At 41.5% G+C, this 19,877-nt stretch overlaps 1 protein-coding gene across 1 annotated transcript in view; it reads right to left on the bottom strand.

Moving 5' to 3' along the window:
* Positions 1-19,877, bottom strand: part of LOC137323879 (collagen alpha-3(VI) chain-like) — a 182,163-nt gene that overhangs the window by 44,409 nt on the left and 117,877 nt on the right. Inside the window, exons 19-34 of the mRNA XM_067987919.1 lie at positions 18,987-19,065; positions 17,987-18,135; positions 17,800-17,892; positions 16,756-16,809; positions 15,606-15,677; positions 15,482-15,508; positions 13,902-13,946; positions 13,740-13,793; positions 12,841-12,903; positions 11,229-11,294; positions 10,966-11,019; positions 9,071-9,106; positions 5,969-6,031; positions 5,797-5,859; positions 4,643-4,705; positions 4,481-4,543 (exon numbers count right to left, since the gene is read on the bottom strand). Coding sequence (XP_067844020.1) covers positions 4,481-4,543; positions 4,643-4,705; positions 5,797-5,859; positions 5,969-6,031; positions 9,071-9,106; positions 10,966-11,019; positions 11,229-11,294; positions 12,841-12,903; positions 13,740-13,793; positions 13,902-13,946; positions 15,482-15,508; positions 15,606-15,677; positions 16,756-16,809; positions 17,800-17,892; positions 17,987-18,135; positions 18,987-19,065 — 1,044 coding nt within the window. The remainder of the gene's footprint in view (positions 1-4,480; positions 4,544-4,642; positions 4,706-5,796; positions 5,860-5,968; positions 6,032-9,070; positions 9,107-10,965; positions 11,020-11,228; positions 11,295-12,840; positions 12,904-13,739; positions 13,794-13,901; positions 13,947-15,481; positions 15,509-15,605; positions 15,678-16,755; positions 16,810-17,799; positions 17,893-17,986; positions 18,136-18,986; positions 19,066-19,877) is intronic.

Genomic DNA, 19,877 nt, shown 5'->3' with positions numbered 1-19,877 from the left:
CATTGCCTGGCACTTGTCTGGCGTGAATGTTACTTGCCACTTATGAGCCCAAGCCTGGATGTTGTCCAGGTCTTGCTGCATGCGGGCTCAGACTGCTTCATTATTTGAGGGGTTGCGAATGGAACTGAACACTGTGCAATCATCAGCGAACATCCCCATTTCTGACCTTATGCTGAAGGGAAGGTCATTGATGAAGCAGCTGAAGATGGTTGGGCCTAGGACACTGCCCTGAGGAACTCCTGCAGCAATGCCCTGAGGCTGAGATGATTGGCCTCCAACAACCACTACCATCTTCCTTTGTGCTAGGTATGATTCCAGCCACTGGAGAGTTTTCCCCCTGATTCCCACTGACTTCAATTTTACGAGGGCTCCTTGGTGCCACACTTGGTCAAATGCTGCCTTGATGTCAAGGGCAGTCACTCTCACCTCACCTCTGGAATTCAGCTCTTTTGTCCATGTTTGGACCAAGGCTGTAATGAGGTCTGGAGCCGAGTGGTCCTGGCGGAACCCAAACTGAGCATCGGTGAGCAGGTTATTGGTGAGTAAGTGCCACTTGATAGCACTGTCGACGACACCTTCCATCACTTTGATGATTGAGAGTAGACTGATGGGGCGGTAATTGGCCGGATTGGATTTGTCCTGCTTTTTGTGGACAGGACATACCTGGGCAATTTTCCACGTTGTCGGGTAGATGCCAGTGTTGTTGCTGTACTGGAACAGCTTGGCTAGAGGCACGGCTAGTTCTGGAGCACAAGTCTTCAGCACTACAGCTGGGATGTTGTCGGGGCCCATAGCCTTTGCTGTATCCAGTGCACTCAGCCGTTTCTTGATATCACGTGGAGCGAATCGAATTGGCTGAAGACTCGCTTCTGTGATGGTGGGGATAACGGGAGGAGGCCGAGATGGATCATCCACTCAGCACTTCTGGCTGAAGATGGTTGCAAACGCTTCAGCCTTGTCTTTTGCACTCACGTGCTAGACTCCGTCATCATTGAAGATGGGGATGTTTGCAGAGCCTCCTCCTCCCGTTAATTGTTTAATTGTCCACCACCATTCATGACTGGATGTGGCAGGACTGCAGAGCTTTGATCTGATCCGTTGGTTGTGGAATCACTTAGCTCTGTCTATAGCATGTTGCTTCCACTGTTTAGCATCCTGAACACCACATGTGAGGGGGAGAAAGGCCATAATTGATCTCAGGGCCATATTATGAGAAAGACTGACAATGTTACAGATATTGGAAATGTCAGATTGCAACTTGAGACAAACAAGTATGAAGTTTGAAAGAAAGTTTGTCAGCAGATGCAAGAATGCTCTTTCCATGCATTCTCTCATTTTTCTCCTTTCCTGAAGGTGATAATTTGTGCTGGGTAGCTTTCTCTGATGACTGTAGGGGATAACACAACTAAGGCTGATCCTACTATCTATACAATACCAAATGTCCAGCAGCAATTACTAACTGAAGGTTAGAAGTTGGAATCCTTGGGGATGATTTTAAACCCCAAGAACGGGTGGGAGTTGAAAATAGTTGTTTTTTTGGGTCGCGACCGCAAAATTTTCGGACTTTGCATTCCCAGTGGGATGCCTGTACTTTTCTGCGCCGACGTTAAACCCGGAAATAAAGCCGGGTTGCGATCATGACCTAAAACACAACTATTTTCAACTCTCACCCGCCCCCAACCCACCCGTTCTTGGGGTTTAAAATCATCCCCCTTGTGTAGAGATGCTGAAACCAGCTGCAGGTCATCACTGTTATCCCAGCTGAGATCAACTAACTGCACAAACCAGAGACAAAACCTGGATTTTTCAGGTCTCTATGGCTCAATGTCACACCAATTGGTTCATTTATTAACTAAGCCATCAGGGCCAACAATGTATAAATGAAAGGCAGAAGGCTTGCTCAGCTGTATAGTAGTGTAGCTTGCTAACTCAGACCTTGTTGCATGTTTGTTGAGTGTAAATGGCCTACTGTACTATATCTGTTCGTATCTTAAACTGTTTTTACTCTTGCACATCACTGAAGTTTTCATGATTAGGAAGGGAACTTGCTAAATTGATCAAAGGAAAAGGGTCCAAATACCAAGGGACACAAATTAAATAGGAGGATGTGAGGAGTAAAAAAAAGTAATTTGTTTTCACCCAAAAGGTACTACAATTGTGGAATAAATTACTGAGGAAGGCTATTGAAGTAGAGAGTGTAGATAGGTTCAAGATGCATTTCTGAAGAGAGAAATGTTTAAGGGATATGATGAGAAAATGGGTAGGAATGTTGACCTTTTTTTCAAAAATAAATACCCTTTTCATGTTTTGAAAAACACTTTTGTTATATAAGCTTTGTATTGGAAAGTGAGCTGGGCTGTACCTGTCCCAGTATGACTTGGAAGCCATGGGATGCCTGCTCTATATTGTAATATAGCAGAATGTGTTAATATATAGCTGCAAGAACCAAGAAATCTTTCTACTGTTGTACCACATACTTAAAGGGTTAAATTATGAGGACAGGTTGCATAAACTTGGCTTGTATTGCCTTGAGTATAGAAGATTAATGGATGATCTAATCGAGGTGTTTAAAAGGATTCAATCGGGTAGATAAAGAAAATCTATTTCCTCCGGTGGGAGAATCCAGAACAAGAGGGCATAATCTTAAAATTAAAGCAAGGCCATTCAGGAGTGAAGTCAGGAAGCACTTCTTCACACAGAGGGTAGTGGAAATCTTTAACACACTTCCCCCAAAAGGCTGTGGAGACTGGGTCAGTTGAAGCTTTCAAGTCTGCGATTGATAGATTTTTGTTAAGTAAAGGTATCAAGGTATATGGATCAAAGGCAGGTAAATGGAGTTGAGGTACAGATCAGCAATGATCTAATTGAATGGAGGAACAGACTCGGGGGGATGAGTGGCCTACTCCTGTTCCTATGTTGCTATATAGTAGCTGCAATGTTCCTTTATTTTGTGCAATTAAGCAAGTCTGCGTAACCTGAGCTTATCAAACCCAGAGAAGCCTACGATCCATTCAAAACAAACTGTAAAAAATATGAAATCCCTGTGCTTGTATATCTATAATATATTAAATGTTGCATGTAGCACACCTTTCTGTCATGCCTGGGTGGACAGGCACAGACACACACACGTCTCATCAGAGCACTATAATGTGTCCAATTCTGGTTTCCAAAACTCAAGGGAGACATTCAAGCATCGAGGGCTGCAGCCAGTTATCCTGCCCCCCACCTTCTTGCCATTGCTTGCTTACCCAATTCCAGTGCCCTGCTTAAGCCTCAGGCCACCTGCCCTTATCCTATAGTCCACCAACTGCTTCAGATTTTGACTGCCGTCCTCCTACTCTAAGCTGGCTTGTCCAACTGTTTCATTCCTTGTGTTCTGCCACACTGTTTGGGCCTCACCATTTGGGCTACATGCCTCTTCACCCCGTTCCCCATGCTCCACCTCCTTACTTGGGCCAATGTGCTGCTTTCCAGGTCTGTTTTGGACTAGTTTACAATCACTTCTCTTTTCAAATACTTAACTACTTCTACCACAGCAAAGTACAAGCACTTTGACATTTAGAAAAATAACTAACAGTCTCTTTCTCAGCTATGTGTTAGACTAGGAGGGATGCTCAAAGACGATGAGGGATGGGAGGGACAAGCAGAGAGGTACAGGAGTGGACAGGGTGGGGTGAGTATGTCAAAGAGGGGACCTAGAGAGATAGCAAAGAGTGGGGCAGGGTAGGGCAAAAGAGCACCAGGAGGAGGAAAAGATGTGGGTTGACTGAGAAGGTATATGGGTGAGGTTTAGGGAGAAGAGGGGAAGGAGATAAAGGTTAGGGGTCATGATATGATGGGAGGCTTGGTGATAGAGGAAAGGCAAAGATGGAAGCAGTGATGAGGTAGAAGTAAAAGGGGCAGTCCATTCATAGAATTACATCGAATTTACAGCACAGAAACAAGCCATTTGGCCCAACAAATCGATGCTCCATTCATCTGATCATGGCAGGAAAGCAGAAGGGGAACAAGAGAAAGGGGTGGAAGGGAAGTAGCAGGAGTAGACAGGTAATATGCAGAGCGTGTAAAGCTGAGCAGGTGAAGGTTCAGAGAGGCAGTGGAGCAGGGTATGGACCAATAGCCAATACATTTTAAACACTTTACCTCGCTACCAATGACCACCACCTTCTGAAAATGAGAAGAGACAGAAATAGACGACACAGAGAAAGCTAAAGGGAGACAGAGGGAGAGAAACAGCAACAAGGACTTTAGGGAAAGGTAAGAGAAGCACTCCAACTCACTGAGCAGCATCATGAGAGATCCATTAATATTTTATGGCAGTAACTTGAGTTTCTGCATCATTGTTTCAAAGATCATTCCAACCCCTCAAAGTATAGATTGTAACACACTAACCTTTTTTTGTTGTCCTATTTATATTCTGAATGTATTGTGCAGCACACAATAAAGCTAAATTTTACATTTTTGAAGAGGTAGCACTCACCATTTCTCCACGTGGACCTGTAGGTCCAATTTCACCCTTATCACCAGGATTTCCAGGTTCACCCTGTCGAGGAAAAAGGTCAATAAAGATAAAAGGTCAACAGTCACATATTTAAGACCTTTCTCAACTTTCCACAATTAAACATTTCAAAATGGTTCATACCTTTCTTCCATTTAGTCCTATTTTACCTCTTGCACCAGAAGGTGCCACAGGACCAGCAGATCCCTAGAACAAAAGAAAAAAAATGGATTGAATTGTAACAGGGAAACTGGACGTCAAATCAATATAGAAACGCTGATATACTTTCTTCTCTTTCAAATTATGGGTGCAATTTTGTATTCAAAGATAATGTCAGTGTTTGGGAAATGGAAATAAGTGGCAATATTTCCATTAGATCTCCTAGGTCAAGTAAAACTCCTTTTACATTGTCTCATCAAATGCTCCTTGGCCAAATATAGAACAGGTTATATGCATAATAAATCTCCCACCACATGACACACGTAATATATCTTAACCTCAACCTCAGTAGAGCAGCCCTACTTAGCAAGTGTAAGAAGGTAAAAGACTTGCATTTAGCATATAGTGTCCCGCACATCCCAATGGATTTCAGAGCCAATGACTAACTTCTGAAGTGTTACTATTATTATGTATGCAAATGCACTGATCAATTTGTGCAGAGCAAGGTCTCATAAGCAGCAAATGAGATAAATGGCCAGTTAACCTATTTTTATTAGTATTGTTGAGGGATAGGTGTTAGCCAGGACACCGATGTAATGGGAACCATTTACATCCACCTGAATAGGCATATGGGACCTCGAATTAATGTCTCATTTCAAAGATAGCACCTCCAACAATGCACTGAGGCAGACCAGATGGACCAAAATGGTCTTTCCCAGTCCTGCACATTCCGATGCAATGCTGTACTCCCTTAGTACTCTCCCGGTGTCAGCCTAGATGATGCGCTTAAATCCTGGCATGAGGCTTGAATACACCATCTTTGATTCAGACTGAAACTGTAGCACTTCCATTTTTCACACTGCTTAGCTTGAGGCCTGCGTGAGGAAGGTTACCAATTTTACGTTAAACTATGGGACAGTTTTACACTGTGGTCCTGAATCCATTTAGAATGAAGTTGAGATTGTCCCAAACTAATTTCACTTTAGATCTTGCTGTCAGCATATAGAGATTTTAATCTTTTCACCTTGAGCCTCTCAATTTGATTACAGTCAGGGTATCCATTGTTTGGATTAGCTGGGAAACCAGAAGGAAGAAAGTCTTTTTAACTGTTTACCAAACTGACAGGAGAAAGCACGTACCCTTGGTCCTCGAATGCCGCTTCCACCTTCCCGACCTGGAATTCCAAGAGATCCTTGTGTGCCCTTAGTGTACAAATGAAAATGTTACTGCACAAAATTCCACATTGCTTGAAGTTGTGAGATCTAGCAGAAATCAGCAACTAAAATCATAGTTTATGAATACATTACTTACTTGTTGGCCTCTAAACCCTGACACTCCTGGAGGCCCCAAAGTTCCTGCATTGCCTTTGGTACCCTGAATATGTCAGATGAAATAAATATAAGTTATATTTGTTTGAGAACCTCAAGCATGTGGAAACAATTTTCTTGACAACGGTTGGGTTACACCAGAATTCAATTCAACCTGAGTAGATTCAAATACATTTAAAATAAGTAGTCAAGTTAGCTAAAAGGGTCCCTCACCCCTACAAACTACGAGATTATTTGGAAGTGTCCATCAGGGACATTCTGTATCCAAACAATTCAACCTGTCCATAAGTCTAATTAATGAAAAGTGCAAGAAAAGACAATCAGACCCATCGACATTTATTTTATCCATTAGACAGTACAACTTCACGCATTATCCTAGCACACACACTTGAAAATTTCAACCAATTCATTCCATTATTTCTCCCATAATAGCACACCGTTTTTCTAATAACCACTGTAAGGAAAATTATAAAACGCTTTCTGGAAATCCATTGGATACCCACTGGACATCCTCCATCACAAGAGCCTAGAGTTAGAGGAACACAGATTTCTGGGAGGGTTGTAGAGCTGGAGGAGGTTACAGAGATAGGGAGGGGTGAAGTCATTAAGGAATTTACACAAGGATGAGAATTTTAAATTTGAGGTGCTGGGGGACCAGGAGCCAATGTAGGTCAACGAGTACAGGGGTGATCGTTGAGGGCGACTTGGTGTGCGACAGGATGCAGGCATCAGAGTTTTGGATGAACTGAAGTTTATGAAGGGCGAAGGACATGACGCTGGACAGGAGAGCATTGAAATACAAGCATGGATGAAGGCTGAGGAAGGGACGGAGACCAGTGGTGGTACATAAGTGGAAGTAGGCGGTCTTTGATGGAGAGGATGTAGGATTGGTAGCTCAGCTCTGAGTTAAATAGAATATTGAGGTTACAAACAGTCTCGGTCAACCTGAGGCAGTGTTAGGGAAAGGGATGGAATCGATGGCAAGGCTACGGAGTTTGTGGTGAAGGCCAAAGGTGATGGCTTCGGTCTCCCCAATGTTTAATTGGAGGAAATTGCGGCCAATCAAAGAATGGACAAGCAGTCTGACAGCACAGAGGCTGTGGAGGGGTTGAGAGAGGTTGTGTAGAGATAAAGCTGGGTATCATCACCGTTCATATGATAGTTGACCCTATTTCTACAGATGGTGTCGCCAAGGGGCAGGACATAGATGAGGAAGAGATAGGGACCAAAGGTGGATCTTTGAGGGACTCCAGAGACAACGGTGTGAGGTCTGGAAGAGAACATATTGCTGGAGAAGCTCTGACTATGTTTGGATAGGTAAGAATGGAACCCAGCGAGGGCAGTCTCAATGAGCTGGGCACTGGAGGAGATTGCTGTAGTCGACTGTGTCAAAGGCTGCAGAGAGGTCGGGAAGGATGGATAGGGATAGTGTACTACAGTCACAGTCACAATCCTCGCAAATGAGGACGTCATTTGTGACTTTGATTAGGGCCATTTCAATGTTGTGGCGGCAGTGGAAACCTAATTGGAGAGTTTCAAACATGAAGTTGTCGGAAAGATGGGCATGGATTTCAGAGGCGACAACTTATTCAAGAACTTTGCAAACTATCATCCCGCCTCCAACCTCCCTTTCATTTTCAAAGACCGAGGGGTTGAAGGTGGCATTTTTGAGGAGGGGTTGATGATGACGTTCTTGAAAGAGAGGGAGACAGTTCCTGAGGATAGGGAACCATTTACAATGTTAGCTAGTATGGGGACCAGGAAGGTAAGTAGGGTGATTAGCAGTTTAGTGTGAATAGGATCAAGAGACCAGGGGGTGGGTCTCATGGAGAAGATGATCTCCGGGAGAGGAGAGAAATTAGAAAAAGATGTGGGTTCAGGGCTAGGGCTGAGGGACCCTTGGCTTATTGAGCAAGGGGAAGGGGGGTGCAGCAGAGGCAGCTGAACAGATGTTCTCGAGCTGAACAGATGTTCTCGAGCTGAACAGATGTTCTCGAGCTTAACAACAAAGAAGTCCATGAGCTCCTTGCACTTGTATTGGACCTGTAGATCTCAGAGGTTTGCAGTAAAGAGCATAACTGTAGTTCAGCAATCAGAGTCAGTTTGTGTTCATTTATTTTCTCTTTCTCCCCTCCCCGCCCCCACCCCCCATACCCCCATCCCCCATGCCCCCACCCTCTTTCCAGATCAATTTTCTTACCTACCCTCCTTTCATGAAAGTATTGACTCCATGCTAGGGGGTGGTTTCAAAGGCACCAGTCTACCTTCAGTACCTCATCCATGTGAGCCTAGACACTGAATATCAGTAACCTAATCAATTATAGGGACCTCAGGGCCAAGCTGTATCTTTCCTTAACTGATAGATATGAACTCAGAAAATGGAACTTGTGTCGCTTTCCCCTCCCTAATCTCGGGGCACTGAGGCTAACTGGAACACCCTCACTGGCCTAGCTAAGATCAGCCAACTCAGCACAGACCAGAAATTGAACCTTGAACCTTCAAATGGCTCATCTACTCACTGGAGTAACCACCTGAGCCATCAAAGGAGCCAGTGTTTATCCTTAATCCTTGTTGGTGCATTCTGATTCAACTTCTTATGAGATAGATAATATGTCACAATAGACGAGGCATGATGCTTTGCACTGGTGTTCTTGGCATAGCTATGCATTTCTGCTTTTAATGTTACTAATGCCTTTCCTCCTCACCTGCTCCAGTTTTGCAATTCACCCTTCATTGGTGTGTTTCAGTATCAATTATGCTCTTCCGGGCCACTGCATCAATGACATGCTTCTCCATTACTGTATTGGATATGTCTTTATTTGTGGATTCCTTCAGTTAAGCTACTCCTCAACACTGTTACTTACACATTTCTCCCTGCCCAGTATCGGTTATGCATTTCCTTTGCTAGTGTACCAGTTAGGCATTTCTCCCCTCACTGCATCATTGCATGATTCTTCCACATCTGTTATGTGTTTCAGTCCCCTTAAAACCATTGCAGATTTTTTTGTAATATACAGTAACATATGCAGCACAGATAAAACATGTATTTTTTGAAAAAAATTATCAATAAAAATGCAAACTGTACTCTTGCTCCTGGTGATCCTCTGCGGCCTTGCGATCCCTGTAACAAGACAGAACCCAAGGTTGTATTACTGACATGTCAATGAGCAAACTGTGCTGTTAACAGAGTGGTAAAGAACGTATAGTTTATGCTTGCTGGATACAGTGCTATGTAGTTAATGCTCTAAAAGTGTCAATTCTCACTTTTATTTTTGAACTATATATCGCTGAAAAAATCTTATCTGATTGCCAACATCACAAGCAAAAAATCTGAAACATGTTAGAAATAGTAAAATTTAAAGTACACATACATTTTTTTATACGTATATGATCACACACACAAAATGGCATGACTGAGATGACTGGTTATTTTCAATGTACTTCTTGGAAGAAGGAGGAGATTCCTGTTATAATTATCTCAGTGATGTTATAACTCATGAAATCACAAGCTAAACATTCACAAAAAGGCTACTCCTGCAAGGAACAGGGGGTCGTTAGTGCAGATGGGAAAAGCTTGACTTTGTACTTGAAACAGTGAACTTTTATTTTACATTGAGGGTGGTAGTGGATTATTATTTTTTTATTTCCCTCTCCTCTCCTGAAGGTACTGACTCACGCTGAGTTTACCGTTCCACAAGTGCTGGCCGCTCTCCTGTATCTCACCCAAATGACCATTCTTCATGTGTGTGCCTAGAATGAATATTGTAAGGCTATTCCATCATGATTGGCATCACAGCTGAAGTTGATCCTATCCTTGGTAGAATTCAGGAGCAGGAGCCCTGGCTAATTTTTTTTTCTCTCCTCCTTAGCCAAGGGGCACAGAGGCGAATTGTAGCACAACTACTGCCTCCATTTTAACTACGCACAAAACCAGGGATTGAACTGAGAATATTACTGGTCTGCATGGCTTAATACCAAACTGAGGCCTAGGTTTACCAACTCAGCCATCAGGGGAGCTGGCAGAGAATTTTAATAAGCTTTAGCTGTGCATTTTTTGAATTGTTTTCTTAAGAGTTTTTATTTAAGGCAAATGCAACAGTCTGCCAACTGTAGGCAAAATGGAAAGTAACCTTCAATGGTAAGATTTGTCCTGTGCAATGTTAACTGACTATACAGCAAACAAAATGAGGCTTTTATTTGCAAACACTTAAGAACATAAGAACATAAGAAATAGGAGCAGGAGTAGGCCAATCGGCCCCTCGAGCCTGCTCCGCCATTCAATAAGATCATGGCTGATCTGATCCTAACCTCAAATCTAAATTCATGTCCAATTTCCTGCCCGCTCCCCGTAACCCCTAATTCCCTTTACTTCTAGGAAACTGTCTATTTCTTAGAAGTGCAAAGACTACTGTGGTTTGGTTCCCAGCACTGAAACCTTGGTTTCTTCATCTAAATCGCATATTACTCCATAAAAAGTGTCCAGCAATTACCGTTCATCTCTGCTTCGTGATCGCAGGGCTGATTCCCTGATTGGATGCCCCTGGAGACAAGCAGTACTCAAATGGAATGTTGGTCAGGAAATCAGCCTCGCCGCTGATTTTTTTATTCATTAATTTAAATAGATGGACTATCAGGGATTGCAAGGCTATGATTTCCTGACCAATTCTGCCCAGGAGAACGCTTGATTGGGGAATCAGCCCTGTTGAGTATCTTTGTGCTTCAATCACTTAGGCAGGCAGACTGGGGCTATGATTAATGCAAGGTACCTTACTTTTTTATGTTAATTCTGCTCACTGCTGATTATGAATTTGTTGTTGCATCAGTTGCATCATTTTCATTAATCCTCATTTATTATTTACCTTCTGCCTTTTTATCACCATTATTCATTCAATTATCTTAAACAAAATGTTCCTTAAAATATAGTGACTCCTTCAGAATACCAGTCTAAAACATTTTATGTGCATAAAACAGGTTGCTTACCCTACTTCCAGGCTGTCCGAGTGACCCTGGACGGCCACTTTCACCAGAGTCTCCCTAAATCAAAATCAGATCAAAAAGATGTCAGTGAATTCACCTTTGTCTGTATATTTAGATGGTATAACTTGGTTTCATGCATATATTAGCAAACCTAATTAGTAATAACGTTAAAAGATTGATAGCACCCATCACAATATATGCATATTATTGAAAAGCCATTTAGATTTAAGAAAACATTATATTTATTTAGACAATATATACATTACCACCAAGCCCATGTCACCCCTTTGCCCTTTGAGTCCATTCTGATTATTGGTGGTTCCTGGCTCACCCTGAAAGATCACGGTAAATTATAATTTTTAATAGTATTACTACTGCATCATGATAACAGCGGACACACACTTAACAAATTCATATGATATTTATCTGTCTACTATTTTAACAGATATTTTCCCCTGTTTAAAATAGGCAAGTTAACGTGTCTGTTAAAATAGCAGACAGATGAATGCCATACACATGCATTAAGTGTTTGCTAATATTCCTCATTTTATATCTTATATTTACAAATCACAGAAGGAACGAACACAGCAAATTCTTTCGCACTTAGGATCCTTAAATTCAGCAACATTTTCATAAGAACCTTACACAGCAGCCCGAATGAGTTAGAGTTCTGGTGCTCACAGTGGTGATGGAACTTACTGAAAACTTCACAACAATTGATTATGTCGGATACATAGTCAGTATTCAAGTCACACAGTCCACACACTATTTTACCACAGGCACTCTATCACTTGGACTTAACTCTTTCAAACGTGGAATTTTTAGATAACATTTTCTGCTAGCAAAGTACTTATTATTTGCAGATCAATTTTAAATGATCTGAGATACAGTGTTCAAACCCCATTGTATCAAATTATTATTTTTTTTATTCGTTCACGGGATGTGGGCGTCGCTGGCGAGGCCAGCATTTATTGCCCATCCCTAATTGCCCTCGAGAAGGTGGTGGTGAGCCGCCTTCTTGAACCGCTGCAGTCCGTGTGGTGACTGTTCTCCCACAGTGCTGTTAGGAAGGGAGTTCCAGGATTTTGACCCAGCAACAATGAAGGAACGGCGATATATTTCCAAGTCGGGATGGTGTGTGACTTGGAGGGGAACGTGCAGGTGGTGTTGTTCCCATGTGCCTGCTGCCCTCGTCCTTCTCGGTGGTAGAGGTCGCGGATTTGGGAGGTGCTGTCGAAGAAGCCTTGGCGAGTTGCTGCAGTGCATCCTGTGGATGGCACACACTGCAGCCACAGTGCGCCGGTGGTGAAGGGAGTGAATGTTTAGGGTGGTGGATGGGGTGCCAATCAAGCGGGCTGCTTTATCTTGGATGGTGTCGAGCTCCTTGAGTGTTGTTGGAGCTGCACTCATCCAGGCAAGTGGAGAGTATTCCATCACACTCCTGATATTAATAACTTTGTTATAACAAACTCACATATTGATACGCTCCTCTTATATAAAGAAACTTTTCTCTTTTAAATGAAGTTCCATTATAGCCAACACTGCAACTCAACTCATTGTAATGAACATTTTTTTCAGTTATCACAAATTTGTAATAACTTTTGACTGAGCAATAATAAAGCCATAGTACATATTTCAATTATCAATTCGACTGGATATAAGTACGAGGAAATTGCAATGAATTTTGAAGTTGATACGCTGCCAACATTTGTGGAAAAAATGTGGGTTGGGTTATACTGTTAGCTATCAAATGAATTTGTCTTACTTTACAGAAAGTAATGGTAGCTTAAATTTGCCTTGCTACCATTACTCAATGCTGCATTAATGTGGATGAACATCCTACAGATGGAAAAATTTGGCAATATTTTAATAACTTACCGGGTCACCTCGATAGCCGAGTTCACCCCTTTCTCCTTCCCCACCTTTGGTTCCTTTTGCACCCTGTAGAGAAAAATAGACGCTGGTGCTTACTTTGTAATTTGTTTTCCTCTTCATTCATCCATCCATCTCGAACATAAGAACATAAGAAATAGGAGCAGGAGTAGGCCAATCGACCCCTCGAGCCTGCTCTGCCATTCAATAAGATCATGGCTGATCTGATCCTAACCTCAAATCTAAATTCATGTCCAGTTTCCTGCCCGCTCCCCGTAACCCCTAATTCCCTTTACTTCTAGAAACTGTCTATTTTTGTTTTAAATTTATTTAATGATGTAGCTTCCACAGCTTCCTGGGGCAGCAAATTCCACAGACCTACTACCCTCTGAGTGAAGAAGTTTCTCCTCATCTCAGTTTTGAAAGAGCAGCCCCTTATTCTAAGATTATGCCCCAAAACTGTACCTATGCATTCACATCTCTACCTACCTCTATCATTATCTATTTATATTCATCCCTGACTCCATCTGTCAGTCCTTGCTGCTTTCTGACTGCCTCTTTTACCTGTTGCTTTCCATCAATTTTAGTTTTAGACAGAGATGGATTATAGTATACAGATAGACAAACCTATAGATGGATGGAAATAAAGACAAGGACAGCGAGAGATTTAGACAACTAGTATTAAAGATTAGACAGATTAGTTAAATATTAAAAATCTTGTAGGTTTCTTAATATAATCACTTTCATTTGAAATGTTGTTCATTGTCATAAATACATCCAAAAAAATATTTATCCCAAACTTCAGTATCAGAAACACTTATTGATGCAATGCCATCTTATTGTTACTGCTTTAAATGTTTCACTTAATTTGGTGCAATTGCTGTATAGAAGATAAGCAGACTTACCCATGCTCCTAGATTGCCTCTTTCTCCTGGTGGTCCTGTTACTCCATTTGACCCCTATATAATACATGGAAAGTTGGATGTCATTTTGGCAATACAGACAAAATATTAACAAGTCAAAGGAGTGTAGTAATTATTTATCACTTTGTTAAGTCATTTACATACCTGTTCCCCATCTATCCCGTCTAGACCAAGTTCTCCCAATTGACCCTAGAAAAAGAAAAGGCAGAAGAACATAAAAAAAATTAGAACAGGAAAAGACTATTATGCCCAACAAGCCTATCCCTTTTTGATGGATCAAGCTTACCTACTTCCCCTTTCACTATGTCCTTCAATCCCTTCTCTTTCAAGAAACACATTTGGTTGCCTCTTGAACCAACTATACTATACCATCTGTTTTAATAGACTTGCCTGGTAACTTATTCCACAACTCTTATTACCGTTTGGGCAATAAATTCTGCATGACTTCCAAACTCTTACTCCAAACTTCCTAATCTTTAATATATACCCTGGTGTTTGAACTCTTGTGTTATGAGCTATCAAACCCACACAATTTGTACTAAAATAAACCATTTTGTATTTTATTTTTACTCCATTGTTTTGTACACTTTTCTGTGAAATTGTGAAGGCCAAGGAACGAGATGAAGAGGGAGCAAATTATTTTTGTGTCCGTTTTGGGTTTGCTTTAAAAGCCCCATAATAAATAGATAACCTTTTGGTGCTATGGAGGTTGAACCTGACTGTTCGCAACCTCGGCGTTCTATTCAACTCCGATCTGAGCTTCTGACCCTATCACAAGGACCGCTGACTTCCACCTACATAGCATTGCCTGCCTCCACTCCTACCTCAGCCTATCTACTGCTGAAACCTTTATCCATGTCTTTGCCACCTCCAGACTTGACTCTTCTAATGCTCTCCTGGCCGGCTTCCCATCCTCTACCCTCGGTAAACTTCAGCTTATCCGAAACTTCTAATGCCTGTATCCTATCCCGCATCAAGTCTCAGTCACCCATCACCTTGTCCTCGCTCACCTATATTGGCTTGCAGTCCCCAAACACCTCAAAATTGAAATGCGCATCTTAGTGTTTAAATCCCTTTAAGGCATAGCTCCCTCCTTATCTCTTTAACTCCTCCAGCCCGACAACTCCGCCCCCCTCCACCCCCCACACCATCCACTCCCCCCAACTCTCCGCTTCATCGGGCAGCCCTGTCTTCCTTTGTTCAACTGTTGGCGGCCGGACCTTCAGCTGCCTAGGCTTCATGCTTTGGAATTCCTTCTCTAAACCTCTCCGTCTCTCCACCTACTCTCCTCAAATCCCATCTATTGGGCCAAGCTTTTGGTCACTCCTCCTAATAGCTCTTTCTGTGGCTTGGTGTCAATTCTTTTGATTATGCCACTATGAAGCACCTTTGGATGTTTTTCCCATGTTAAAGGTACTATATATATATATATAGTTAATATTTCTTGAAATTATAGAGTAATTAAACTGACAGTCTACTAGGGCTCGCAATCTGGAATTTAGTTACTCAATATTATGGTCCCCAATAGTTATCACACTGGTGTCCTTTCCTCAGCTAGGAGACAGATGAGTGCCGAGTTTAGCCAGTGTAAGTGACATCTGTGGGCCGTGGCTTTTGATGGGCCTTGCATGTTGTGAGCCAAGCTGTTATGACTGCTTCGCTAATGTGGACAGCTTGATTATTTGACATTTTTCTAGATCACCATCGTCTAGATGAGTACATACCTTGTCTCCTGGGTATCCACGGGTACCCTGTGTAAAAAAAAATACATATAAAATGCATGTAACTGCAACATCTTTTTAAAATTTGATAAAATTTCATCAAACGAAGAAGCTGCTCGAACCCTACCTTAGATCCACTTTGTCCTTGACATCCTTGGAACCCTTGAGTTCCATTAACACCTGGTGGACCTCTCTCACCCTATCAGATAGAAAAATGATGAAATAATTCAAGTAATTCAGCATTAAAACGTCAGTTGTTGGACTCTTTCTCCCCCCGCCACCCCCCCACATTGGCCTTCTCTATTGCTTACTTAGCAAATGCACTAGGAAATGGAAGGATTGTCTTATGAGGAAAGAATGAACAGGTTGGGTCTATACTCATTGGAGTGTAGAAGAATGAGAGGAGATCTTATTGAAACATACAAGATTCTGAGGGGACTCGATAGGGTAGATGCTGAGAGGATGTTACCCCTCATGGGGAAATCTAAAACTAAGGGGCATAGTCTCAGAATAAGGGATCACTCGTTTAAGATGGCAATGAGGAGGAATTTCTTCTCCCAGAGGATCGTGAATCTTTGGAGCTCTTTACCCCAAAAAGCTGTGGAGGCTGAGTCATTGAATACATTCAAGGCTAAGTTAGACAAATTTTTGATCAGCAAGGGAGTCAAAGGATTTGGGGAAAAGGCGGGAAAGTGGAATTGAGGTAAAAGTCTGATCAGCCATGATCTCATTAAATGGCGGAGCAGGCTCGAGGGGCCGAATGACCTACTGCTGCTCCTATCTCTTATGGAAAGTGAGCATTATAGACCAGGAAGGTCTCAGGTACGACCCATAGTTTGTGCTGAATTAGCTGACCTCAGCAGGGATACTTCAATTAGTCTTGGACCAGGGAGTGATAAAAGTCAGCTGGGTATCCTGCTGCTGATTACTATCCAATGATCCCCATGGAAAGCAAATATGTGTGGACAAGATCAGATTTGACTATCCTACTCAGTCAAACAGCTTGCCAACACTTACTATCTAGGCTTACACATGGAACATGCTCACTTGGGCCTGGTAGTGGAGGGCAGCCAGTGCCATGCAGCTGAGCCCAAGCAAGGGTCAGCACTTTGAGTTGGGAGAGGATGAAATTAGATAAATGATTTTTAAAAAACTGAAAAGTGCAGGCTTGTATTTCAGTACAGTCTTGCGAAGTCAGAACATGATTAGAATTTTTTTTAAAACAGGCATTTATTTACCATGCTGTGTGTATTATAATATGTACTAATTTTACTTACTGGTCCACCTTCATCACCTGGGTGACCAATGATACCTTTAGGTCCTGGTGAACCCTGGAAGAAAAACAGTGCATGAAAAGGAATGAATCTCTATTCATTTACTGACACTACCCATCAATCATGTCTGTGTTTACATCATGGTAATGACTTATTGGAGTAAATTTTCAACTTGCTGCCTGGGCATTAAACTGGTGTTATGGATCATCTGCTCATTATACAAACTGCCCGATTTCAATGGAAATTAAAATGATTGGTTTCTATAAACAGGCGGCCAATCCACAATGCCAATTTTACGCCTGGGCGGCAAGTTAAAAATCTACCCCAATTGTGTTGGTGGAACAATATGTTGCAATACAATTCAGTAAGGCACACATGCAGGTGGTGAATTCCCACTCTAAATTGTGCCATCAATGGTGGCACATCCACTAAAGCATTCCTCTTATAATCTACATGTTTTTAAAACTCAAGCTCGGTGAGATGTTGACTGATCTCATCTACTCTTTTCAAGCTTGGCGATCTCCTGCACTATGGGCCTTGATGTTTCACCTTAATTTCTCAATAATAATAAAAAGTTGACTGGCTAGTCTGCTCTGGGTGGCTCTGGTCAGAAAGACAGTTATTTATACCCTTAAACAATGGCATCATGATCTTTCAGAGAAAACCTGGTTGGTAGTTCTATAATGTCACAGAAAGCTGGTTAAATGACAAGCACGGATTCTCCCAAGGGAATTGATCCTTTCCTTTCAAACTTTTTTTTTCTTTCTGCTTTCTTAAGGTAGTTTTAACTAACTGTTTGACCTATCTGTGCTGGTACTGATATGCTGGGAGGGGAGACAAGTGATCTCATCCCAAGTTCACAACTTTTTAAAAAAAAAAGTTAAAAAAATATAAGTTAAAGGTCAGCCTTAGCATATTCACTAACTACGGAACCAATTCATGAATATGAATAGATCCCCATTGAAAAGACTATTTTTGAAAATAATCCTACTATTTTAATAATTGAAATTAGCAGTAGTGAGGTACATGTTGCGTTTTAAAGCTTACCTTCTGTCCACGTGGTCCCTGAGGACCTTTGTCACCTGGTTGACCCGCACACTTGCAGGGGACATCACAGCACACTCTCTCTGCAATATTGTCCTGTCAAGATAATCGCATGGTTTAAGCATTTAATTCTAAAATCACACAAGCACTTTGAAAAAGAAAGCATTCACAACTAAAAATTTGATCTTACAAGTTCTTCTGCCAGTTCATATTCTAAATCCAGTTGGTTGATTGAAAGAGGTCTCCTGTATCTAAATCCTCGCCCAAATTCCAATAATGAAATGTCTTCAAGCCCCGTTAGTTTTTCCAGAGACACAATGAGCAGTGCATGTATGCTACCTGTTAGACACGGGGAGTAACAGGAACAAAATATCATTTGGTTTTGTTGAATTTAAACAAACGGAGTAATTTTACATGCTTGCACCCCTGGTGAAAGCATCTGGCTAAGATTCAAATAAAGTGCTTTGGGCTCTTCTGGTGAGTATAATTTAATTAAAACTCAAAATAAAAGTTTAATTTAAATGTTTTCCAACGCTTCCTCAGGATCTGTTGGATTCAAATCCAAAGATATCTAAACAAATGCATGGGCAGCCTATGAGAGACTACACAATGTATATATTGCAAATGCTGTGATCTTTAAAAATCAGACAACATTTTAAACACAGCCCCGAATGATTGATTTCTATGCCATTGGCAATGATAACAACTGCAGATGAAATTCCTCTTTTGTGCTAAAAGGAATGAATGCCTGTTCTTCTTTATAACTAACAACCCACTAACAAAATTACATTATCAGAAATCACACTGAAGCCATATGTTCCAGTGATTTCATTAGTGGGTTGCTAATTCTGGAAAAAAATTATATTTTCCTGCTTTTAGCTAAAAGATGTATTTCACCCCTTATAAAGCTTCCCTAGATAACTCCTCCAGTGGCAGAGTCAATAAATGCTGTGTTTGGTTTGGTAAAAATCATAGAGACCAATAGACTCCAGGTAGTGATTGCACAGTCAGTCAGCAGCCAGAACAGCTCTATTCAGAGAAATTGAAGAATATGTTTGCTTTTGTTTCGAAAAAAGCACAAGAGAGCTGATTGTGTCTAATTTTATGTTCCAAACAAAATTGGAACTCTTTAATGGGAGGTAAAATGCTAAAAATGGGGTGCAGAGATGAACATCTGTATTTTGGTATACCTTCTCTCCGTAGGTTTTCAGCCTGTCTTTGTAAGGTAGAAAAGTTGTCATCTATGCCATCAGTGAAATGGACAATGACCTTTAAAACAGAAGAAAAGTGAAGTATGAATCAAAACTGTTACAAATTAGGATTGAATGTTATTGTGGCAAAATGGATTTTTGCCTGTGTTGAATTTCTCTTAATTTGTATTTGTGTACTGCTTAGGTGTAGGTAAGGAGGTAACACCCTAGATCACACAAAGCAGCCTACCAGCAGAAGCTATCAGCTTAAAATAGATAGTTGTATAGGGTAGATCTCCTCAAAATGCAAGTTTGCTTGGGCCCACATGACAGAGGTTTGAAGTGTTAATTATGGTATAGTTAGGGATGGCCCATTTGTCCTGTAGGAGTACCACTGCACATTTGCTTGTGCAAATTGAATAGAATGACACCTTAAACAATGCAGGGGCACAGCCAGGCGGACTCCTGATCACACATCAAAGGACAGGCACGTAATACAGGGTAGTGAGTTTCACGGCTATTTCTTGAGTCCTGTGAAAAGAGGACAGTTCATTGATTCGCTAGCGCCCCCTGTGATTGACAGCACAGTAGGTAGAAACTTCACTTTACTGTTCTCAGAGAGAAAGATACGGAGAAGGAAACAGTCAGAGGTGTGTGTGAATTTCACAGCTGGCAGCCAAAAGGCTGTCTGTGGTGAAAACTCTGAACCAGCTTAATCAGGAAGTGTTAAGCTAATAAGTGATCTTTTGTTTTAGGACTGATGTTTAGAGACAAAGTGAATTGCGTTTTTATTATTTTCATCTTTTGAAGAGTGTTGGGAAATATACCTTACTATGAAAACTGTTTGCTCATCTAACTTATGTAAATATAACCATTCATTGGTTTGAAGCC

Source organism: Heptranchias perlo, chromosome 7 (assembly GCF_035084215.1).
Source record: "Heptranchias perlo isolate sHepPer1 chromosome 7, sHepPer1.hap1, whole genome shotgun sequence".
NCBI classification, from domain to species: domain Eukaryota; kingdom Metazoa; phylum Chordata; class Chondrichthyes; order Hexanchiformes; family Hexanchidae; genus Heptranchias; species Heptranchias perlo.
The sequence above is the reverse complement of the archived record's forward strand: the minus strand, read 5'-3'. Positions and strand labels throughout refer to the sequence as shown.